We start from the raw sequence: 26,641 nt of genomic DNA, 5'->3' as shown, positions 1-26,641 counted from the left end.
TCTCTATTTTGACTCACATAAAAGAAGAACTTGATCACAGAGAATTCTTATTGTGAGTGTGAGAATTTGAAGAGTTGAGAAGCTTCTTGCCAGACAGCAAGAAATGGTACATTTGATCCTTTTAGGAAACCAAGATAAATGCATATAATCAGCTATTATTGAATTAATTAATGTTATAGTCCTTTAAAGTTTAAAAGTTTCAGAAAATATCTGATTGGAATCTCATATTGACCAATGACATCAAACAAAGCCTTTAGCAAAAGTCTCTTCCTGATGATAATTTAGACAAATTATGAAATTAAGTTATAATATTTAACTGATTTCATGGTTACTTTTTTTTTTTTTTTTAACTTCTGTGCAGTTAGTGTGCATGAGACATTCCAGTTCTAAGGAACCTAACATGGCACAACAACAAAAAACAAAAGTGAGACAAAAATACTCTTTCATTTTATTGTGAGATGAATTAGGCCTACTCAGTAATGTGCCTCAGCATATGTCTGACCTCATCTACCTTTCACGGTGATGAAACTAATATGCCCTTTTACTGTGGTTTTACTTTAGAAGAGCTTCTGTATATAAGTTAATTCAAGCAAGAAACCTTTAGCAACAAAGAGAAGGCCTTTGATTTGGCTTCTAGATGTTGTTCACAACAATAAAAAACAGAAGTAAAAGAGTGTGCTAAAATCAGGTAATGTACCCAGATTCTGAACTTCAACAGTTTACATATTACAATAGCTCCATTACTTTAACTTCACTTTTCATTTTTTATTCAGAATGTGAGATCATGCAATGATGCTTGGTTTCATAAAATATTCCAGTCAAATCCCTTCCTATCAAGCGACAGCAGTCTTTTTATACTGAACAAAGAAAGTAAATATAACATGTCAAAGTGCACTGAAGGACAGATGGTTTCAATCTTTTAACCTACAAAGTTCTACAGCTTAAATGAATACATCAAGGTCAGATGGAAGAAACAGGCAGCGGAGACTACTATAAGGATTTCAAGGCATGTGAAAAAAAAAAATGAAAAAATGAAACTAAGACTAGAGAAGGGCACTAGGGGCAGAGATAGCTCTATAAGTATCCATTTATGTGGAAGAATCCACATCTGAAAATGAACCCCCATTAATATGTTTTTCTGAAATACTTTTTTCTGTTAAATTTCAGTTCATATATAAAGTGAGAACTCAACTGACTTGTTTACCGCTAAAGAGCGGCTGATTGCTCGAATGAAGAATGAAGAACATGGGACTCCATTGCATTTTTAAAGGTTAGCAAGACACCTTATGCTCTGACAACATTTGCTATCATTTCGTGGGGCTTATTCTATTGTTCTCTTACACCCTTGTAGTTTTCTTACAATGCAAAGCTATGAGCAACTGTAACGCAATGCAATGTATAATGTTGCAAAGATGACTTTACAGAAGATCATTCTACTTTTTCATTATTACATTTTTTCCCTGCCCTTTTATTCATACAATAAAAGCAAGCTATTTCTCCAAACTAAAAGGAAGTAAATGAGATGGAGTATCAAATAATAAATGAACCTTTGATTTTCCATTTAAATGAATTCAAGATGTGGCCTTGATGAAATAAAAATCAGCCATATAATAAAGAGTAATAATAGAAGTTCTTTTTTAAGGTTTACCAAAATGGAGCCATCAACGGGTATTTATTTATTTATTTAGTCAAATTATCTTAATGAAAACTACATTAGAATATAGTTGTTTTTTTTTTCTTTTATAGTAGTTTTTTTTTTTCTACTTTAATCTTGCATGTGATTATCTGGATTGCTCAGGAAGGTTTGAAACCCCTCCAGTCTAAAAACATATCACAGTTTAACAACAGCTTTATCATGCCATTCCAACACATGTAAATGCTGACATGTTGGGAGCTGTACTTATGCTGAAAACATAGTTCATCTGTCAGATCCTAATTAGACTTTGAAATCCTTGTGGGCATCACAGTAAAAGTGTTAATTAATATGACATGGGATAGCAACTTATGAGAATTGGGATGTATACCTCTGGTAAAAGTAAAAGAATAATAGTTGTTGTTGCTTTGTATTATTTTTTATTATTATTTTATATAAAAGGCAGAATTTTATTGCAGTGGAGTTTAACTTCAGTTTTCCCACATCACAAGGTTCCCTTCCCCCTGAACAGTACTCCCTCTAACGGAAAGATAAAATAAAAACTCCTTAACACTCCTCAAAATTCCTGGACTTCACCAAAAGATGTGCAAAAAGTTCATTCTGCTTCAGAAATTCCTGTGACATTTTAAGAGTTTCTGGCATCTAACTAATTTAATGGATAAAATCCTCCCCCTTGAAGGAAGTGTCTATTTCCTGTCTATTTCCTGAAGTGTCTATTTCCTATCACTCTGTTTCCAGCTTCTACTCCTACACTTTCACAGAAAGATTTAACTACACTGCAGTCTTCCAAAGGCTACTGGGAAGAAGACACAGGCTACTGAGTCTGATGTTCTCCATTTATGTACCATCTCAGAATTATTATGATGAACTATTATTTTTAGTCTAGTTTTTCTGAAAGTAGTCCTGGTGGAATAGTCCTAAAGTAACATGAACTCTTTAAAGCCATAATCACCATTTAGACTTTGATAGTAGTGTTTATACAGTAAAATACCTAGCATTTCCTGAAAATAAGGGGTTTTTTGAACTTCTTTTCCCCAAATGTTTTGCTGCAAGATATAGTATAGCAATAAAGCTCAAAAAGACACCGTCTGACTTCTCCTGCATCATTACATGAACTTTATCTTGTAATGATGTGCTGCCAAAGAAACTCACAAAACTGACCAATGCTTCATTGACTGAACTTGATAGTGATTGCTGTCATAAAGCAGAGTGAATGACATTTTCTGCAAAGGTTAAATGCTATCAAAGCAAACAAAAACATGCATGTTGACACCTGTGAACTTTGCAAACACGAAAGCGATTACACTAGCTGGCTAAGGACAACAGTTCTCACTTTCTCCTCAGACGTGTTTTTTCGAGTATACGAATGCACCAGGAGCCACTGCAGATTGCTGGCAGTATGGTGGCATGTGATGATATACTAAATACATGTTCTCCTAAGTCCTTCTTTGTAAATATCCTAGTGATAAACTAAATGTTTTAATAATAATAACAACAACAACAGAATTAAAGCACTGGCAGCTTATGGCAAAGAATAAAGGAGGTGAACAGACAATAGAAATACACATAAAAAATATGGTATTATATGGTATTGCGGTAATGGTATTATATGGTATTATGGTAATACAAATTATGGTAATACAAATTAAGAAATATGATTTTATAATATAGCATATAAAATGTTTATTCTATAAAAATGAATTAAAATATCAGAGATTTTATTTCTGTTTACAGATTAAATTTTAGTTATATTTTAAGCAACTAGTAACAGCATGCATACAGTTATAATGGAATAAGCAGCCTAAAATTACAGTCAATGGAAGTGAAAATTTCTGAGTCACTCACTTTAAAAAAATTCCTTTTTGTATTTATTATTTATTATTTAATTACCTCGACTGTTGCTAACACAGCACATGTATACCTACAGCACCAACGGTCATAGGCTCTAAATGGTCTCAGCTTTGAAAGCCTACTTTTTAAAGTAATTTTTGTATTATATTTCAGAAATCATCTTACTCATATTTAGCTATCTAAAAGCTAAGTGTTCGTATAGTTTCTTCCCAAGCGCATGGAGAAAAAACAGTTACAGAGAGTGACTCATTTCAGCCTTTGAGAGGTACTTGAGACAGCCTCAGTGGATGATTTTTTAGGTGTTTCTCTTCCTTCAACTCCTACAGAAGAAACGAATTCCAGCCTAAATCCTTCATAAATATATTTCTGCTACCTTCACATTCATTCAAAGGGAAAACTACAATCACTTGGAAGAAATCACTATGAGATTCTGATGTATTTCTTCACTATCAAGCATTATGTAATACTAAGTGAATAATACAACTCTGCTTTTTCTCCCTCTCTAGGCCTCTGCCTCAGCCCACTGACAATTGAGTACCTAGGCCTCGAACAACATATTTACTGATCCTGCATGCCAGTCAATCTGTTCTTATTTGCAAAAGAGAATTATGTAACCCAAAGACAGTAAAAAGAAAAACAGGACCTTTTAGATCACCACTCTTCAGCACTTTTCCCACTGAAGGATACAGAACATTCATTTGTAGCAGTATAAGGGATTCAGTATGATCTCTACTTCAGTGAGATCTTACCCAGACCTGAATACAGTCCATTCCCTTTGCAAAAACACTACAGAGTACAGGTTTTTGCATCTTCACAATGTTGTGAATTAGAACTCTGTCCCATTAGGAAAAAAACTCATCTTCATCAAAACTGAATGTCAGCACTGAAATTCAGTTTTCTTTTATCGTATCTGTTGGCCATTTACTTCCATTGTTATATATCAGTTTTTAGATATCCTCTCAAAATACTACTACAATGTGTCCTACTTATTCACCCTTTCTTCTCACTTCTCGCTTACAGCTAGCGTACTGCTTCCCTGTATGGTTCCGCAGTTTGCATTTGTCTCTGTAATTCAAAGGTTATTGGTTGATCCAGCTTAAGTGTTTATAGCTGGATCAACCAGTCTCTCCCTTTTGAAAACCAAATTACTATCAAGCTTCTCTGACCTTTTTTTCTTTTCCTTCCAATCTCCAGCCACAATATGGCTAAGGCAAAAACAATTACAAAAAGAAAATCCATATAAAGCCTACAACCACACACCAATCATGGAATGGAAACAGCACAAGACAATCTTCCACAATCCCTGTGGAAGATTACAACACATTTACTTGTGAATTCTCACCACGTAAGGTTTTTTTTGATCAGCAGTGGAATATCCTGTACTAGCTCTCCACTCTGTACTTAATAACATCCTTAACAAAGTGTCGGACATGTACAGCAAGATAAAATCAGAAATAAACAGAAACCAATTAAAGATTTAACAACAAGCTAATAAGATTCTTCTTCTATTTTTCAAATAAAAGAAGGATGGTTGAAATATTATATGAAATGTGACAACTTTTTGTTCATTGTATCCAAAATCTGATTTCTTCTCCCATGGAACAAACATAGTACTGCTCAGGTATGTAAATTAGAAGTGACTATTTAGATCCTTTTTCCTCTGGAAACAATCCCCAGAGTACATATCATATATTTACATTGAAACCAGTCCAAACACTACAGCACTCTCTTGAAATACAAGTTTATAAAGATTTACCCACAAGATTGTGGCATCTATTGGTAAATTCTGATTTATTAATTATCTGTATTTGAATACAGAAGAACAGTTTATATTTTTTATTAATTTATTCATATTTTATTTATTATATTCATTTTATTCATTATATTCATTTATTAGGGATATGGCCAATCTTTTTTCAGTGGTCTGTGGGGACGGGACAAGGGACAAGGGCCACAAAATGGAGCACAAAAAGTTCCACACCAATATGTGAAAGAACTTCTTCACAATGAGGGTGACGGGCCTCTGGAACAGGCTGCCCAGGGAGGTTGTGGAGTCTCCTTCTCTGGAGATATTCAAGGCCCGTCTGGACACCTACCTGGGCAACCTGCTCTAGGGAACCTGCTTTGGCAGGGGGGTTGGACCCGATGACCTCCTGAAGTCTCTTCCAACCCCTACAATACTTTGATGTTGTGTTCCTGTGATATATTTATTGGATTAGGTGAGAACTAAATAAATTCAAGGCTCCCATTTGTATGATTTGTACTAAACTAAGTATATGCATTAAATAGATTTACATTCTTGATTTGCAAGCTTTAAACCTATCTCGTAGAAAATAAAGAATAAGTGGCATTTTTCATTGGGATTTTATCTTGACAAAAAGTTCTTTTTGCAGATATATTTGATATTCATTATGTTCTTGTAACAGCCTCTGCATCTCAAATGTTATCAAAACCAGGCAGAATCTTTTCACCTTAATAAGACAAAAGTAGACTTTGTGTTCTCAATGCAATTTTGTTTGGATTATCAATAGGCAGGATTTGATTGACATAGGAAAAGGAAGAACAGTTCTGATTAAATCAGAGAGGTTTTATTTGGGCTGGTTTCAAAAAGAGAAAAGGTTATCTATCTATTATGACATATGACAGATTTTTCTCTGGCCATTATTTTTATAGAGACAATCACACTATTATTTTCAGGAATAAGTAAAGGCAGCTTTCAGTAAGTTTTACATTTGTAGCTTTGATGAATACCTTCAGTTTATCAAGCAGACAGATTCTGTCTTTTACTTCATTTTCAAACAGAGTAACAGTGAACAAGTTATTCAATCCCCCAAACAAAATTATCATGTTTGGCACTATCCAAACTCCCTCTACAAGGGACTACATAAAAATACTGAAATTGCACTTGCCTTCTACTGTTTTCAATTTTAATTCTATGTGATGTCCGCTCTAATTATAACTAATTTTTGGAAAGCAATGATTCCTCAGTTTCTACAGAGATTTCTCATTTCCTTCAACACTTTTTTTCCTGATACAGAATGGATAAATTTTAGTGAGTGTCACATGTTAAAAAATTCTAATTATTGTGCTATTTCCCTATGTTATTGCAAACCATGCTCTGGTTTTGTGTATTTCTAAAAGATAACTTTCATGTGAACATATGTAATGTACAGTAAATACTAAGATCACTCAAAAGTAATAAGCAATTGATTATTAGATAAAGTTTCTGTTACAGCGGAAGTTTATATTTTGGGCATAAGATTCATATAATATTCAAAATATTTCACTGCTCTCTTTTAATGAAGCTAGCCATTTATTCCAAAGTGCTAATTTTGAGTAATTTCAATGCAGGATTGAAAACCACGGAAGTCAGTCTCCAACACATACATAAGATCAAAAGATTCCACTAGTCTAAGCTTCTCAAAATCACTTTACAGGATGCAGGTCCTATAAAAAGGTAACTTTTGTTACATAAAAGCACCAAAATACATAACATATATTTGCACTGTTCCTGTACCCAGTATAAAATCATTACAAAATACTGTGCTGACTTAGCACATCTAACTTACTTCATACTTTCCCTTAAATGGCAGAACAGCTGTTAGCAGATGTATGTATAGTGTCCAGGAAAAAGAGAAAACATATTGTGGACTACTAAACAACATGTTCTGTACCTGGGGGAAAATAAATAAATAAATAAAATACCGGATTTTGCGAGACTTGAATGCATATGATTGTTTTTAATATATTACGCCACCAGTTACATACCTTCTTTACCTATTACTATGAAATTGAGTAAACCCTGAGTAGATCAGTAATCATAGTAGATGGTCACTACCAGCATATCTAAGAGTGATTAAGAATGCATTTTCCCTGTGCAGACTTCACAAACATAAAGAGAATATAAAACTAGATTTGGATTTATTCTTTCCCTTGCTTTTCCCTGGACAGCTACTTAACAGATTTGAATGCTCAGTATAACTTAGCCCTGAGTTCTACATTTTTTGTTCCTTTCTTTTAGATACAAGGATGCAATTTACTTTATGAATGACATAAAATTTGAATGATTTTCAAATGGAGAATTTAACAAAATATATCTTGCAAGTATTGGCAGGAAAAAAATTTTCAACATGTTTGAGGAAAACATTTTATATTTTAGAGGTCCTATGCAAAGAAACAAGGGAAAAATAACAGACACATTTTTGCTTCAACTTTATTTCTATAAGTGACAAAAAAATGTCAGAAAAACATGGAGTTAGAGACTTCAATTCAACTGCAGAAGTATAAAAAAGGATCTACAGTCACAAAAAAGGCATCAACAACATGAATTATATCCTGAAAAAAAAAAAGATAAAATATTTTCTTTAGACAGCTTTGTATTTTTTCATTTTTTTTATGTATGTCTAATAGTCTAATATAATTTTAATTTTTTATATTTTTCCATTTTAAATATAAATATGCTTATCCCTAAAGGTACTTTATATGACACAGAGAAGAGCATATTAACTTCTTTTGCAGTATTCTCTAATTTGTTGCTGAGAAAGAACAAATCCTAAGAATTTTGATGTATAAGAATGAATTGTGCATGTTTCTTTGGCTTGTGGTACACACAGATTTCACACAAGTAGTGAAGGCCCTCTGAAAATAAGCTTCAAAAGGGCTTTGGTTTTGGTTTGGGGTGTGGTTTTTTTTGGTGGCAAAATTTTTATATTCTTCCATCTATCTTAAGAAGAATGATGGTCTTCATAAGTAAGATTATTGCAGTTCATTTTGTGAAATTCCAGTTATCATATCCTCATGTGAATTTAATAAAGCTTAGCCCTAGCTGCTCTTGAACAGCAGCCAAGCATTTGATTTGTTCTATTTCATTTTATTCTTCTTTATGCATCTTGCTACCATCTGGAATCATAAAAACAAACAGTTCAAGCAGTTAATGTGTTAAAAGGGGGCAATGACATAATGAAATATTTCCCTCTAATTCCCCCCAACCCCCATTAACATTTTCATATCCATTTCAGAACTTATGTTGTCATTTGCCAATTCCAAAAGGACTTTCTGTAAGAGGATTGTTAGAACAGATGTTGGAACCCTTATACAACTGAGCACGTGCTGTCTTATCCATGTTTATTGTTTCAAAGCCAAAATACAGCAACTATTAAATAATTCTTGGTAGCTGAAAGAGCACATATAAATGTGCCATTGTGTGTCTTGTACACAGAACATATCAACAGAACATTTTTGGCTCCAATTAAGTCTTCTTTTACCAATTGCTTTTCAGAATGATAGGACTACTCTGTCATTTCTATCTGCTTTTAATATCTAAGCATCACAAGTTTCTGAAAAGGTTTGATTTATTACTTTGTGAGTAAAACATTCTTGACTATGTCAACTTATTAATGTTTTCACTAGTAGAACTAGATGGAATTTAGTTCTAGATGCTATGTTCCTCTGGGATAAATTTATACTAGCCTAAGGTTCAAGATAGGCAAAGCTCCAAAAAAAGTCAGAGAATGTTCAAGTCTCCCATGCTAAGTATTTTTCTCCTGGAGGAATTAGGTTCCCAGAAATAAGGTGAACAGGAAAAAGTAGTTTCTTGAAACTAATGATTTGACAAGGAGCCAGATTCCCAATATACTTGGTTTTCAGCACTGATTTAAAATGTATATGTGTGAATATTCATAGATTCTATATTAGTACTAATATGGACTGACAGAGTGTGACAACGCAACATGATACTACATGCACTAAACTCAAGACTGAAAAAGATGAAGACAAGTTTAGTAAGGCATGATGTGAAAGCTGAAGATGGTTCAATATTTAAAAGGGAAGATGAAGGTGGAACTACAGACAAAAGTTAGACTGTGAGTAAGGAGTAACTTTTTATAGAGAGCAGAAACTCTTTTTATAGAGAGCAGAAAACAGGAATCTCAGTGTTAGACTATAAAAATACTAATGTTCTTTTAAACCCTGAAAGAGCAAGGAAAATATTTGATGAATGGGATATGAAGTACCTTGAGTTAGGAAGCTAGTCAAATAAATAATACAGAGAAGTGACCTTAGAATAATTACAACAAAGAAAGGGAATTGAATCAACAGAGATCATGTGTTACTTCAGAACTTTGGCCATAAAATAAAAATAAATAATAAAACTAATGCCACTTTCTGAAAGTATATTCGTCACATACTTAGAAGCTACTATCTTTGATTTAACATGAAGTTTGAAGGAATCCTCAGTCCTAGTATATTTGAAATTAGCAGGTTTGACAATTTTCCCTCAAGAACACCAATCTGCTCATCCCTGCTTTTGAATTAATGACATAATTTTGGTAGATTAAAATAATAATTAAAAAAAAAATACTTTAGGCCATTCAAAAATGCATTCAGACAGGCTACTAAAATGCAAGAAATATCTTAGAATAGCTTCTGATAGAGAAACCATGTATGCGAAAGTATTAGAAAATATCTCTTTTTGTGCATATGTCTGCATTTAAGCTTCTACAGCCCTATAATGAATAAAGTAAGAGTTAAACGGTAAATACTTAGCATGAAGAATAAAGATCCACATACAATTACCTTAGTTCAATGTGTCTTATTGGACATACCTTTGAGAACTATTAGATATTTGTATTTGGTAGAGTAGCTTAGCGAGGAGTAGCTTGAGGGAGGAGAACAGGATTTTTTTGTAGGATTTCTGGTATAACCATTGTTCCCACTGAATTCTAAAAAGATCTAGATGACTCTGCATGAACTGTAAGACAGTGAATACAACAATGCTGATTGCTGCTGATAATAACAGTATCAGACATACCTTTACAAATGGCAGCAACTCTCTCAGCTGCAGCTCTTACTGAGTCCTGAGTTTAACATGAATTGGAAGAGACATTTGTTCTATAAATTGCACCAGTTCTGGATGCTGACTGAAATCAACAGCAACCAAAACCTCAGCAGGCTGCAGAAGTCACTGCCTCCTTTCTGCTAAGCTTGAGAGCAAAAAGCAATGTTTTGTTCCCCTCTTGAGAGGAATACAATAACTGGTTAAGAGTACCTTTTTAATTTCAAACCTATTTAAAGAAATAAAATGTGACAAAGATAGAAGACATTTTACTGTTATATATTAACTATCATTTTCATACGCTTACCTCAGGTAAGTTTAAAAATGGCAAAAAGGTAAATCATGCGGCAAACTGTAATATCCTTAACAATTAAGTAGTTTTATCCAGTTAAAAAAGCAAACTGTACCATACACTTTAAAAGTCTAAGTTGCATTTCTTTTTCACTTTCACTTCAACATTAACTTCCCAAGGTAGGGAAACAAAATTTCTAACAGTCAATAAAAATCAGTCAAATAATACAATTTAGACATCTTACCTTAAAATCACCAGGTAAGCCTGATAGCAGTCAAGCTTTAAAATCACATGTGAACACACATCCATACATTCACATACATTATTAGGTAGAAGGCAACATTCTGCTTCTTTTATTTATAATAATAAAACACATTAACCCAATTAAGAAAGAATGTCTGAATGTGGCAGAATGCAACTCAAAGCTACATCTGCAAAGTTCTCCAATGCAGAACTTCAGATACTGGTAGAGCTATCTTACCTCAAGGAAAAATATACACTAGCAGGATCTTTTATTTATTGATTTTTTTTTTCTTTTCCCTTTCTATTCTAACACTGCCTAGGTCCTGAATGTGATCATGACCTTGTCCATGGAAGACCCTGCCACCTTTGGTTGACAGACAGTATTGAAAGATATATAGCATTAAATAGCTGAGGCAAAAGTATTCTTCATTTAGCTGGGTGCAAGAATAAATATTATTATTGTAGTCTGTTCATTTCTCTCAAATATTTCACGATGCTCTCATGTTTCTTAGCATTAAGATTGTACAAATCAACTTATCAACAAATTGAGTCGAAAATTCAGAACAATTTGTGTTCACTCCCCCCAAAAATAAAACCAACGTATCACATGTATGTAAGCCAAAATGTCTTCTTAAATTCAAGCCAAATATTCTAGTATAACTTGACCAAAGACAGAATTTTTGGTATACCATACCATACATAATGATCAAGAATTAACAAAGCATTCAGATTTATTCTTACCTTGTAAGAAGACATTAAGTTTCATTTATGCCAGAAAATATGTAACTGGTATTTTGTATTTAATGTGTTATTTAATACAAAAATATCAGTTAAAGAGTTTGTGATACTCACTACATGTTTAGAATAAGAGATTTATTTCTTTCCCTGAATTGTTTCTCTCCATGAAGTACATCCAAGTAGTGGAAATATTTAGGAAAACACATGTCTTCCAATTATTCAAATATTTTAAAAGTTCAAAGGAAAGGAGATTACAAATGTCCTTCACCTGTGAAGTACATTTGTCTGTGGGTCATTTGCTTGTCTGAAATACATGTGCACTAGTGTCTGGATGAGAGACGAATTTGTCATCTGTTTTTTTCTTGGGGTGGGGGAGATGGGGTGGGCAGAGGAGAAAGGAAGAAAGGATCGGTTTAGATAAGGATCTAGAAAAAATATTTTTGTGAAGGAGGGTCTGTTAGTGGAGTCTTTCAGATCCATATTAGTGTCAAGGGGCCTATATGTCTACAATTTATTTGTAATTTATGTACAGGATGAAAGGGAAGTTTTTGAACTGCCAGACAATGAAAAAGAAGAAATTCTTTTGAGGAAAGGTCTTAGATTCAAATTTCATGTCAAACTCTGCTGATCAGATCACAAAGGAAGACAAATAACATCACAGCCCAGCAGTAAACAGAGAACATAAGATGAACTCAGTTCATCCATCTAATTGCCATGGATATCTCTCAGGAGAAAAAGGATGAAAAATATACTGAGAAAAAGGACTGGAATTTAGCTGATAATTCTTAGCTGCTATTCAGTGGTGGGAACTCAAACCTCAAACATTTGATATCAAATTTAGCTTTTACTGTAAATAAGCTGTTTGAGCTTTTATGAACTCCTTCCCTAAAAAAGAAAAATATGCTAAATATGAAAAAAAAAAGTCCTTGTGTAAAGGACTGCAGAAGTCAGTTATACCCCTGAAAAACTCCTGATAATATTATTATTTAATATCCATCTAAATGAACTTAAATAACTGGATTCGATTTACATTTGTTTATTTATGAAATCTGCAGGGGCTCACAATTTGAAGGACATAGAGAAACATCATTTTCATGACATTTTCAGTGGTGAGATTTAAGAGAGTACCTGTACAACAAGAAAAAAAAATATTTTAGAATAGGGAATATTTTCCAGCCCTCAGTAATGGAATCAGAACTGAAAAGTGAAATATTCGGAGAACAGAAATATAAACTATATTTATCATATTGTATCCTAACCTCCAAGTTATCAAGAGTCACTTTCTAATACAGAACACAGAATGTTCTCAAAAGAGAAGATAAACCTCAAAGGAATGTGTAAAGCAAAACCGTAGTGCTTGGCTATCCTTCATAGCGAAAGACATATATTGGGTATTGAGATACACATATAGCTACAGTTCTATTCTATGTAAAATATGCTACCTGTTACCTGTGCTAATTGAATATGAGATATATGTGTGTGTACATACACCTTCATGCTCTTTTTATATACACATGCACAGAAAATATACACATACACAGATATATAGACTATATATATCTATACAAACTATATAAACACACACATACATGTAAACATTGCTAGAGGATGTGTGACTCTTGGAAAGTCCTGCTTAGACCACATTCTTTGAAGAAAATGACAATAAAAAGTACATGCTGCTAAGGAATATGCTTACTAGTAATCTCCGTGTAGTAAATTTAATTTAATAATTATAGACTCCAATCACTGTAAAAAATATTGGCATATGTATAGATTTGACAGTGTGCATGCACTGATCAAAGAGACCAAAAGTGTATTTAAAAACAGTGCTTCTCCAAAACATATATAAATATAATCTTTAAACAGAATTTATTTTAGAAATAGATAAATAAGACATAAAAGGAACAGTGCTTGGTAGTTCAATATGAAAGCAAAAATATATACTAAAAAAGATTTGTTAAAAAGATTTTACAAATAATACTTAACACCAGGGTATGCCATAAATATTTGTAGTATGGTAGACTAGGAAATCATTGAAAATGTGTAATAACAACATGTGTAATAACAACAACAAAAACAACATTACAGTTTATGTTTAAAAAAAGTTATTTACACCACAAACATGCTTTGCTTTTCACAGCACCCTATTGCCCTTCTGCCCTTTAGCAGTGCTCTATTCAAAGAAATTCGGAAGGATATAGAGATATCCTCCTATGGTGGTTTAGCCCAATTTAAAATAATAATAATAATAATAATAAAAAGTCCAATATATTTTCTGATATGATAGGCAGCTTTCAAGCAACCTGCAGATTGTGTGCCATAGCTTTTCCTTGGAATGACTCACTTGACATCAGGGTGTGTTTGAGACAGAGTGGCACTGATCTTTGGTAGACACGCATCCATATGAAATCCAGGCATTGACAATATGACACAGGATGCAGAACAGCAAATCTGAGCCATCTTTGGCTGCTGGCATTGCAATGCAATGCAACTAATTTACACTGTAAAACTGGCAACAAATAAAGAGCTATTCTTGTTGCTGAGCCACACATAGCACTGTAGCTAACCAAAACAAACTCTAGGACTATCTATAGACAAAGATCTTTCTGCACTGGTGACAAGGGTGGCATTGTGCAGAGAACAAAAGGATAAATCTCTCAAGAATTTTACAGAGATTATGGTGAATAATAGTAATCACAGTCTAAACCACAATAAAATAACACAGAATGTGTGTTTGCTATTTCAAAGAAAATATATAGTTTTCAATTTTAAATGTGGTCAACTCAGTAACGCTTGTTCTTAATTTACTCTGACTTCCATGCCGCCAGAAAGATTATTTCTGTAGGTGAAAACATTTGAGAAAAAAAATATTTTTAACACTGACATATGCCTAGCTTTGACTCAGGCTGCTAATATTCATTAAAAATAAAAAAAAATAAAGTAAAATAAAAATCTAACTATAGAATCTTTTTGAATGGCCTCCATTTATCCTTTAGCTCCTTGAAAAGTGTATAAATTAATATTCAGCACACATACGCATTTGCTAAGTACACATTAGCCTTTCATGAGACTATCATGAATGCATTTAATCATCAGAAGGAAATGAGCTCTCTGAACTAGTCTTACTCCAGTCTGTAAAAGAATCACTTTGTAGAAAGTGATATTTAGATGTAAGAAACCAGAAATGGAAACAGAGAAACACATGAAACTGAACCACTTTAGGAGGTTGCTGTTTTTTCCCTTAGTGCATTTGAAGGGTTATTATAGTTGGCTGTGCTGACTCATGAGAGAACCAGAAGAGAGATTACTGATTTGGATCAATAATCCAACCACCTGATGAGCCTTTATTTCATATATATCTTTTCTAAAGTTTAAAATCATCCTAGATTATTCTAGAACTATTTATTTATAGAATATAATGATCTGACCAGTGAAATGCTAGGAAAAAAAGATTCATCTTCAGGTAGTTTAAAAACAAAAGAAATAAAGAGTCCCAGGAGGTATTTTTCTTATGAACAATTAACATTCATCTCAAGAAATGGCAAGCACAACTTATCAAAGGTTCTCTTCATACTTAGTGTAAGAAAGTAGGCACTTATAGAGGGCGTGCAGTCCTCTAGCATGCAGATGAACCCTGTCCAGTATCTCAGATCAGTATTCCTTAAATCAAATAAAACAAAACAAAAGAAGCATTCAAATTATTTGGTGCTTTTCTTAATCAAACATGGATTTTACATATATGAGTTTTCTCATCAAGGAAATCAAACCTATTATCAAGGATATCAAACCTATTTACTACAAGTACAAAAATCTAAAGATTCAATAAAGAAAGAAAAAGCAGAAAAAGAAGTCCATGAAATCCTACTGTCTTCCTAATGAACAACTCTACCAGGCCAAAGGTTAATTACTCTTAACAAACAGCTTTACATGCTTCCCATCACCCAACTATGAGGCATCTAAGCAAAAAACTGTAATAGCAAAAGGCAGTACCCATCTTTAGTTACACTCAACAATATGTCTTGAATAAACTCCTTACTATATCCGGAATGATGTTTCAAACCAAAACAACTGGCTGAGTTGTGGTATTGTGTCAATAAATATCATTACTGTATGTCTAACCACTGAATGTGTTGTTTAATTTGAAGCGTAAATGATGCAAGGATATGGTAACTAGAAACAGCAAAACTGTCTTACAGATACATAAACATCTTCTCAAGAAAATGATCTCATTATAGGAATTAAAATTTTTCTTTAACAGTCATAGCTATAATTATGCAATACAATATGCTAAATTACAATACATACTTCAGTATTAATAGAATTTATTTTACAGATCAAATAGCCAAATACACATTTTTGAAGGAGCCAGATAGCAAATGTGGAGGATACTATAGGCAACAGTCATGGTAGACATTCTGCAGTCTAAGAACTGAGGCAATGTGAATATTAAGTACAACCCTATAAATATCTTTACATCAAACATACAGTAAGGTGTAATTTTATGTTGTAGTCTAATTGATCAATCATTAATAATTTTGCCTTTAAAATAAAGTTATACATACTGTATACATCCCAGTTAAAAGTGTCATTCATTTTATTCTAGCAAACTAATATTACATGTCTTCATATAAGTGCAGAAAACAGGGTTCTTTATACTCCTTTGCTTCCTAAGAGATTTTGCATTGCATATGAAATGCAAATATTATAGATGATACATATTAAGCATTATTTTCTAAAATGTGAAGCAATATACAAGAACTTGCAACCAGGCTGCAAACCAAGCAATGATACTCAAATTATATTTGTTAAATGAGCCATACTAAATGACAAAACAAATTTAAATTAAAGAGAAAAAAAAAAAAAAAAAAAAAAAAGAGGTTAACTATATAGAGAAATAATTTGGAGGAGAAAAAAAAGCCTTTTTTTTTCTTTTTCCCCCACGTGCTGGCTAACAGTGCAAAAAGTTCTAGGTTCCAACAAATGTATACTCTTTCCTATTTTATCACACTAAAAAGTAAGCCACTGGATTTATGACTTTTTCTAAAATAAAAGTATTTCAAACTGTTAGGTGTGCAGCACCTGTTATGCATTATCTAGATTTCAGCAGGAAAAATGCAAATTAGATTTTATTTTAGGAAGTTAAGTGAATACTTTTGAGTTATTTCAAAGGTGATCATTTTTTACAAAAAATGGTGGTCAAGAAAGCAGAAAGTACTTTTTTAATACTACTATTGTGCCTATAAAATGAGAAAGCAGTGATTTGATCAGTTCTATTTATGATCCATAGCAGCAATATTATCATTAAAAATATTATGGAATAGATATAAATACCACTTAATTCTTAATATGTGTAATGGTGCTATATATGACAACAATTCATTTGCTTTTCTTTTTAATGCAGGGAGTATAAAGAACTTTACATTCTCTTTTTAAAGCATGAATAAAATTTATTGCTCCCTTTTAATATACTTATATAATTAAAACTTCTAATTGTTTCAACTAAAATAAATAAAGAAAAAATCTGGGACAAGGAGATGATTACAAGCAAAATTAGAAAACAGTAGATTTATCATAATTGCCAACTGTGAGGAATGATGGGTCACATTACTTTTTTCTTAGCAAAACTAAGTTATAGAACACTATAGCACAATGTACTAAATTTTTTTGTCTTTTCCTTTTAAAAAATTCTTGCCCTTGATACCTTTCAGTAGGGCAGCTTGAACAGTTCATCGTCACTTCCAAACCCCTCTGGAGATCAGACGATAAATTTCTTCGGCAATCAGAGACAGGACAAGGGCTTTCTCGTGCTATTTCCTTGTTTTCATGTTTGCTGGCTTAACATCATTGTGTACACGTACGACTTCAGTATATAACATCAGATGCGATGACGTTCAGAGCTGGCAAACAGAGAAACAGCATGAGAAAAGCCCTTTCCTGCATATTTTTCCCCATATATCGTAAAGTTTCCTTCCAAACTTCTACCATGTCAATCACTGTATGGTTTAAGAAGTACCTAACTATTTTGTTTCTAAGTAACCAACCACTCTGGGGTGTGTGTGTGTGTTTACAGGTTTTTATACACACACAAAGATCTGCACACTTCTATATACACACAACAAAAATGCTAAAACTGGAGTCACAGAAACGGCTTCAACATACATTACCCTAGGTTTCTTACTACTTTTCACTTTATCAGCTTGAAACCCCGAGTGCTGTATCAAGCGTACAGATACATCAGAAGTCTATCACACAACCTAGAATATGTTCTGTAGGGTGTTAGCAGATTTCATTTAAGAGCATATTCCCTAAGAGCTAAAAAGAGCATAAAATATTTTGATTTGAAGAGTTATTTTGCATCTTTAATCCATGTTTATCATCAACAGAGTTAAAGTCCATAAAATTCACCGAAATGAAGGCATTCAGATCAATTATCTCTCAGGAAAGAAAACACTACCAATAACACAGTCAACAAGACACTAGTCACTCACTGGTCAGGAAATTGCTATCAAGTGCAGATCATTGAATGCAACACCTTCTGGGAGAAAATAGGAAAAGAAAGAAGTGTGAAAATTAAACTGAAGTTAAATCAGACTTCATTGTTGACAATGGTTGGTAGCTATAGGTCATTTAAAAAATAAACAAATAAATAAATAAAATAAAAGCTTGGGTCACTAAAAGAGGAAATGCTTCAGCTCAGCCTTGGAAACATGAAGGTGAAATGTGCTTAAAGTTCAGGAAAAATCATACATATTTATACTGCTACTAGTCCAAGGCAAGTTGTTACTGGAGAGGGAGTGGAGCAGCATTCTAGCTTGCCAAACAATCGCCTGGTTGGTAATGCTGGAACTTTGTCTAACAACTTCCGTATATATAGCTTCTACTGGGGGAAAAAAAAGCCTTTCTTCTCTTCCAAGTAATTTTCTACTTAAGTGTCATATTCAAAGTGTCATATTCACTTTTTGCTCAAAGAGAACATTAATTTCTTTTTTGTTTTCTTTCCATTTTTGCTCAGTTTTTATTTTCTATTAAGAGGCAATAGGGACCATTTTCAGATATCCTTTCCCTTGTGTTTTCAGAGAAAAACACATATTAAAAAAAAAAAAGTAAAAATTGTCAAATTGTTCCACAGAAGAAAAAATTTCCTTGACCAATTTTGCTTCAGTAGTACTGCACATTTAAGTCACTGCTCACTAACTTAAGAGACAGCAAATGTCACTTATTCTTCAGTGAAATCTTTTTTCTCTGGATGTGAATTCCATTTCTTTCTGAAGAGTATCAGAATTACCAGAAAAATTAGCAGCCAGAAAGTTAAGAGAAAATGACAAGAATAGTCAGAATCATAGTGGTCACTTTTGAAACAGCTTCTGGGAAGGGCTTATGCCAACAAACTTGTCTGATGCTTAGAAGAAAATGTTCCTGGAGCGTAACTTACTCCACATCTGTCAATGCAAAACGCTGGTGTTACCTATACACCTTTCAAATATCAGACACATCAGCACTGCCTATTGACAATTACAGAGTAGTAGATTAAACTCACTTATTTACATATCAGGATTTACATATCAGGTGAGCTTTCAGAGCTGTTTGTTTTGGGAAAAGTGCATTATTCTTTTCACTCACATTCTAAGCACACTGCTCTCACAACAAGTGGAAAACTGTAATGACATTTCACCACATTTCAAAGCAGAACCAGAAGATCAAATATACTATAACTATAAGCATGTCTAAGCAGTTGCTAGTGAGACAGTAGGCCCCCAGAAGGCAATGTATTTTAAATGAGGTCTACTTTCCATTTAGAGTTTTAAAAGAAATAGAATTTCTATCTCCAGTTAAATTTCCAGCAAACAAGTTCAGCAGAAATCACTGTGTCATTTGAAATTTTCATTCATACATATGGGTACATTCACACATGCAGAATCCTACCAAATAAAATCAATTAATGATGATTTACAGCGTTAAATATGAGAAAAATCAATCTGCATGCCTGTTCACTCTCTTAACAACCTTCCAAAGATGGTATAGCGTGCTAGCAGTGGAGATGTTAACATACAGACCACAGTCCACTGCAAAGCAGGCAGAAGCACTAAGTACAAAATAATAGATTCAGAGCGTGATGATATATTACAGCTCTACCAGTTGGAGAGGTGGACTGAAACCGAACCAAGTTGTGCCACTGCTGCCTTCATGACCAGTCAAGCTTCTTCATTAACAGAAGGTCAAATAAATCTTTTCCTGGAGTCAAAGTTTAAGATGACAAAAAAAAGGCCACAGAACCCTTCTTCAGTGAGCAGATGATTACTTTATGAGATTTTTTCTGTTCCGATAATATGCATTATATTATTTTCAAATGAATGAATGTTGGGAATCACATTAATTAAAAGGAGACATGAAGGAGGAGGATGCATTGGAAATGTTAATGAAACATTGTGGCCCTAGTTTCTTAGAACCCAGCTGCCAGAGTTAACACTGTATAGCATAATTACGCATGCTTTGATTAGACAGGTTGATGCCTACCAAGACAGGCATTTGAATTGTCTGAATGTTGAAAGTACCTGAGCAAAACTTTCAGATTAAAAAATTGTTTCATACTGCAGGAAAACTAGACTGAAAAAACCTGTCCTTTCTTTTCATCATTCCAATGCAAATTAAAAAAAAAAGATTTGTGACAGTATGTGATAGTTCATAGAGTCTGCTCTCACAAAGGTAAATGTCAAAAGCAATTGAGCTTTTACAAAGCTTGCGGACAGATAAACTGTACACGTGCTGTATGTTTTTCTACCAAACAAATACATTCTGCTAAGAGGTTGATGACTACTGAAACAATGACAACCTGATGATACTGAAAGTTAGCTCAATTTTACAAGGTATATATCCTACTTTGAAAAAACATATAATGAACAAGAAGCCCCTTCACAATGTATCGCATGGTAAAGTTTCTTTAATACAATTACATCTACATACAGCATCCCACAAGAAAGCATGCTATTCTGAAGGTTCCAATTCACTGTCACTAGTATTCATTAATTCCTACTGTGTGACTAAAATAATACTAATATCTCTTTCCATTGGCCTTCCTCACACACAAATACACAGAGAAGCTTTTTCTCTCTTCTTCCTCGTATTACCATTAGCACCACACATTTTTTCTCTTGAGCTCCTTGTAGTCGATGATCCAATGTGTCCTCAGCTGCTTCAGGAGTCTCTGATTCCTTCCCCATAAAACTTTCAGCTGTTGCTATTCCCATGTTTATTTGCCCACATGGCCACTGAAGAGATTTTTTTTTTTCTGTATAAAACCTTTTCATCTTCTCTTGTATGTTTTTTGAGTACAATCGTTATGATTTTCTGTCATTTCAGAGATCACTTCAACAAATTTAACAGTAAAGAAATAATTGCCTTTTTTTAGTGACCCAAATCATCAAACCATTCAGACATGCACAGAATTTAGAGCTTATAAAACAAAACAAAACAAAAAAACATATTTTTTTTATCATTAACTCAGTTTTTCAAGTATCTGAGTTGAAATTTAGGCTTGCATTGCATGGACAAAGCTAAGAACAGTTGAGATGTGAAGCCTGTTAATATCAACATCCATTAGAAAATGAAAACAAATATCTTCACAGTGAGTGTAATCTTCTTTAGTCTCCTCCTTCAGGGAGCTTCTGGCTTGTAAAAGCTTGTAAAAGCATCACAGTAATTGTTAAAGTAAAATTTTTTCTCACATTAAACATCTTTCTGATTTTCATTTCTCAAACTAGCACATCTGCCTTTTTAACTGAACTTATTATATTCAATTCTCCTGGCTGTCCTACATTTTTTTGCAAATTCAGAGAGTGCATAACATAAATGCATCATTAACCACAAACATCCTGGTAATCTCCAAGGATGGAGGATGGAGGGCAGCATGACATCTGATGTATTGTGGTAGAAGATTACTTTTGTTTGTTTAATTTCTTTACTAGCTGGCAGCGACAACTCTTAAGTTAGTCTGTCCTGAGTCACCTTCTATAGCTCCACAGCAGATAAAACTACACAGACCACAACATACAAAAACAAGTTAGGAATAAGAGTGACTTTTAAAAAAATCCACTGAGGTTAAAGAAATATACTTGTTCTCACTTATCATGAAACACAATTCTGTTATTGTTATCAAAGTCCAACACAAAGGATTTAACTGAAATGGCCTCTCTTGCCTAATTTATGTAAATAAATGTATTATTTGTATTATATTTAAATAAGTAATACAATATCAATTAATGTGTTTAATGGTGAATGTTGTTTACTAGCTAGCATAAAGGGCCATTGTCAGAGAGTAGTTATCATTTCTCCAGCAATGTGGTCACTTTCATATTGAAAATTAAACCTAAAAGAAGGATAACTGTAGATTTAACAAAATCAATATGGTATATTCTGAGCATCATACCTATATATTATATTATATATAACACACATATATATTTTCAGGTACAGCTATATAAAGATAAGCTACTGTCAGGTAATGAGCATTGCAAAGCAAACACTTCTATCCTGCTCTCCCCGACAGGAAACGCCTGTCATTGACCTTTAAGGTACAGATAAAAGAAAACGCTTTTTCCCAACCAGCTTCTGCAGAAGAGAATTGCTTTCCATTCTACTTTAAAAGCGCCTGAAAATGGAAGAAGTAGGTTAGTAAAAACCTAGAGTGTCATGAGTTTACCTTTTTTGTTAGCAGAATTACTGCATTACAAAGTGTTTTTGAGCAGACAATGGAAGAACCTTTTTGGCTCAGAGGAGCTGTACTGGAGTCCCTGTTCTCAATTGAAAAATCACTTGGATCAGGCCTCCAGAGGTGCTGAAAACAGCACCACCCTCCTTGGAGTTATGAGAGTTCAACAAGATGAATAAATTAGGAAAAGGCTTTTCTAACACACAACTGAAATTAACACATTCAAATACCTTTAATACAAAATACTCAAATCTCAAAAGCTACGCATTTTCCACTGCTGTCTTAGAATTAAGAAATTCTAGTATGTTTCCTCAATTTATCAGTTAATGCAACTCAGCAAAAGATGAAGGTTTTAGAGCATACAGCAATATGAGCTAGCATACAAAACTGTGTGCTCAAGGGGAATAAAATAAAATAACCAACCCATCCTGTAATTTTTAATAATATGATTCATAGTGTGCATAAAGAGTTTCTTTTAGGAACATTCTGGTATCACTGTAGTGATAATAAAAGAAAGCCCACAGAAGAAAATTCAAAACCTCAACTGGAGCAAAAAGTCTAGCAGACTACTTGGACATGCTGAGGATATGTTCTCAAACAATAATATTAAAATATATTATCAATGATATAACAAACTCTTTTGAAATATTGTTTCTTTAATGATTGATTTCTCTAATGATTGATTCCTTCAGTAATTAAAACTTGACTACAAAACTATTTTCATTGAATACTCTGTGATATTCATGAAGAAAAAGAAGCAAACAAACAGCAAAGTTTAATTATTAATTTTTTTTTTTTTTTTCAGAACATGGATAGAAATTAAATTCAATTTCCAGTGACTTACAGCCCTTCTATAGTGTCTTGTAGGTCCTCATTTTAATTTAATTTTAAATTAAGGAGTCTTTAGACATTTCATATGCTGTACTTAATTTCTGAGAAGCTAGTATCTGGTTTATCAAGCATAACAGCAAAAAGGAATTACACTGATGCGTCTAATTTTCCCCCAGCTTTGCCTGTTGACTGATTCTACCAGATTTAAGTAGACCAGTACTTTTCTAGTCTGAAAAGGGCACTGAAGCTCTCAGAGGAAAATCCTTGCCTGCTTTTGAGGGACCTTGAAGTAAAGCTGTGCCCAAACGAAGGCTGCAATTTCAGACTCCATCAATATTAAGAACCACTTATCAGATCCTGTAAAGCTTTATTGCTTTCCACCTGGCCTAGATTACTTCAATTCTTGAGCATACAATACTACAGAGGACAGTATCATAACCCCTCTGTCTCACAGAGCTGCATGATGTACTGTAGTAATGCAGGAAGTGCCATACTGCCATCTGCAGTCAGGAATACCCACCAGTGAAATAATTCACTGCTCCATTTCCTTACAGCCATTAATCACTTTAATTATTTCCTGTTAACACTGATGGATCTCAAATTGTTTACATTTCAATGCCTGGATCAAACACGACCTTTCAAACTTTTAATCCTTGCAGAGAATGTTATTATGCAGTGCTTAGAGGTAGAGCTGTATGAATGGAAAAGTTAAGAAGTGAAGGAGAAAGAGAGAACCTTAAAATTTCCATTACCTGTCTGGTGTGAATGGGGCCTGGGGTCTTGAAGCCTCCTTGACAGCTGCATTCGGAAACACTGTAAGGGTCCGAGCTGCTTGATGAGCACTTGGAGAGTGAGTCACAGCCCACCACAAAGGTGTTATCTAGAGGAAGTTCCTGAATGACGTGGTGCTTCTTGGGGGGTACAGGAGTCTCAGGTTTAATTTGAAAGGTAGGCTGTGGAGAAGCAGACTTGTAGTGCTTTGCCAAATCTGGGCTATCAGGTTTAAATGTAGTTGGTGTGGTGGCCCAGTTATATTTTCCCATAGTCTGTTCTTCTAGCTCTACAGGAATGTCTAAAGTGCCATTTATGTGCTCATGGCCAGGATCATCAGGCTTAGATTCTTCAATAGTCACAAAGTTGAGGAGGAGACTTTTTGGAGAGCGCTTCTTCTTCTTCTTCTTCTTCTTGATCTGCCTATTCTCTTGGTTTGGGGAAACCCATTCACCACTCTGCTTGTTTTTTTGGACAACTTTGTGCCTGGGCGTCTGGCGGCACCGTACTAAAGCAGTAACAAAAATTACCAGAATAACTGTCATTGTTCCTGCAATAATTGCAATTATGATCTTGACATAATCGTTGGTTTGTGGGGTTATCTCACCATCCCCAATGTTTTGGCCAACTGGAGTTTCCATATTCCTGCGCACTAGCTCTTGTACATAGGAACTATTGGTGACTGTCTCATTCACAAACAAATGCACAAGAGCTATAGTATAAAGAGACTCCGGCTGTCCTAGGTCATTGACTTTTATCACCAGTCTGTGCAAGCCATGATCTGATGTAATTACCTTCTCTTTCAAAGTAATATTGCCTGTTAGTTGGTCAATTGTAAACAAGCCCCTAGAGTTCCCACCTATGATGCTGTAACGGAGCTCTGCATTCATGCCTGTGTCATTGTCAACTGCAAAGACTTTAGTAACTACAGACCCTGGACTGGATGATGTTGGAACCAACTCATATGAATAATTAGAAGAAGGAATAACAAAAACAGGCCTGTTGTCATTTACATCAACAACATTGATGGTCACTTTCGCAGTTGAGGAACGCTGCAGTCTTCCTCCATCCACAGCTTTTACCTGAAAAGTGTATGACCCCTGCTGTTCCCTATCAAAGGTAATGTTAGGCCTTATTACACCAGTAAGTGGATCTATAATGAAATTATCTCTACCATTTAATATAGAGAGAGTGACCGCAGCATTTTCTCCAGAGTCAGCATCTGTTACTGTGATAAGCCCTACTGTGCCATACATGGGTAAGTTTTCTGGCACATAGAAATTATATTCATTATGTGTGAAAGCAGGGCTGTTATCATTCTGGTCCAGGACTGACACTGTCACAGTAGCATTGGTCTGCAAGGGTGGCATCCCATTATCCTTAGCCAATACAGTGAAGGAGTACCTGTCTTGCTTTTCTCTGTCCAACTTTCTTACTGCTGTCAGAATGCCTGTACGGCGGTCAAGGTTGAAAATGGGGGGTGCATCAGAACCCAGAATATAGCTGATCTCAGCATTGCGCCCACTGTCAGCATCTGTAGCACTTATCTTGGTTAGCTGAGTACCTGGAGCATTGTTTTCAGGGATGGAAAGACCTATAATAGGCTGTGTAAAAACTGGGGCATTGTCATTTTCATCTTTAATTTTGATCAGGAGCATTGCAGACTGGTTTAAGGGAGGTTTCCCTGAATCTGAAGCCACTATTTTAATAGCATATTCCCGTGTTGCTTCATAATCTAGAAATGTGGCTGTTTCCAGAAGAAACTGATTATCAAACACTGGCTTCAGCCTAAAAGGGACATCATGATCTGTAAAACAAGTAACCTTTCCATTCAGATCAGCATCTTTGTCCATTACTGTTATCAATGCAATTTTGGTATTAAGTGGAGCTTTCTCAGACAAAAGCACCGTCCCATTCACTGGATTGATGATGTATCTTGTGTCTATTGATGGGACATTGTCATTAATATCTGTGACATTAACAGTCACTGTTGCTCTTGATGGAGTTGAACTGCCATCGCTTGCCAAAATGGTTAATTTGTGTACAGGAGATTCCTCTCTGTCTAGTGGTTCTCTTATGGTGATAAGACCAGTGGCATTATCAATGGCAAACAGCCTTTTGGCCAAACTGGAGATCTGATTGCTGAAATAGAAGTGAATTTGTGCATTTGAGCCCAGGTCTGCATCAGTGGCATGGAGCTGAGAAACAGAGGTGCCTACTGGAGCATTTTCTGGAATACTAACTTCAATGTCATTTTCTTTGAAGACTGGGCGATTATCATTCACATCAGTCACTGTGACTTGCAGGATGGCGGTGCTAGATCTTGGAGGGCTTCCACCATCTTCAACTTTAATTTTCATCACATAGGTATCCTTCTGCTCCCTATCCAGGATCTGCTGGACAATCAGTTGAGGCCACTTATCTCCCTCAGGTGTCTCAATTATATCAAGACCAAACACATTTTGACCCTACAAGACACAGAAAGAATATACTTTAGCACAATAGTATAATTAAGCGGAGAATAATCTCATTAATGTTTCGAAATTGTCATGAAACACAGATATGGGGGGTAGAGGTATACAGGAATACACATTTGTGTATGCACTGCTAGTTTGCAATATCCATTTATGCTTTAAGACCAGGAGCCTTAAGAAAGCTTCAGAGCAAACACGTGAAGAAACCAATTTAGAATAACAGGGGTTTTGTGTTTGATTGTTTTGGGGG

At 34.3% G+C, this 26,641-nt stretch overlaps 1 protein-coding gene across 4 annotated transcripts in view; it reads right to left on the bottom strand.

Moving 5' to 3' along the window:
- PCDH11X (protocadherin 11 X-linked) overlaps nucleotides 1-26,641 on the bottom strand; it is a 472,078-nt gene that overhangs the window by 374,269 nt on the left and 71,168 nt on the right. For 3 of the 4 annotated variants that reach the window (XM_082771004.1, XM_082771006.1, XM_082771005.1), the window contains exon 4: nucleotides 23,899-26,385. In XM_082771004.1, coding sequence (XP_082627130.1) covers nucleotides 23,899-26,385 — 2,487 coding nt within the window. Of the gene's footprint in view, nucleotides 1-16,526; nucleotides 17,508-23,898; nucleotides 26,386-26,641 lie in introns of those variants that run through there. The other variant, XM_082771007.1, reaches the window with a different exon arrangement.

This window comes from Aythya marila (assembly GCF_965140915.1).
Source record: "Aythya marila genome assembly, chromosome: 13".
In the NCBI taxonomy this organism is placed as follows: Eukaryota; Metazoa; Chordata; class Aves; order Anseriformes; family Anatidae; genus Aythya; species Aythya marila.
The sequence above is the reverse complement of the archived record's forward strand: the minus strand, read 5'-3'. Positions and strand labels throughout refer to the sequence as shown.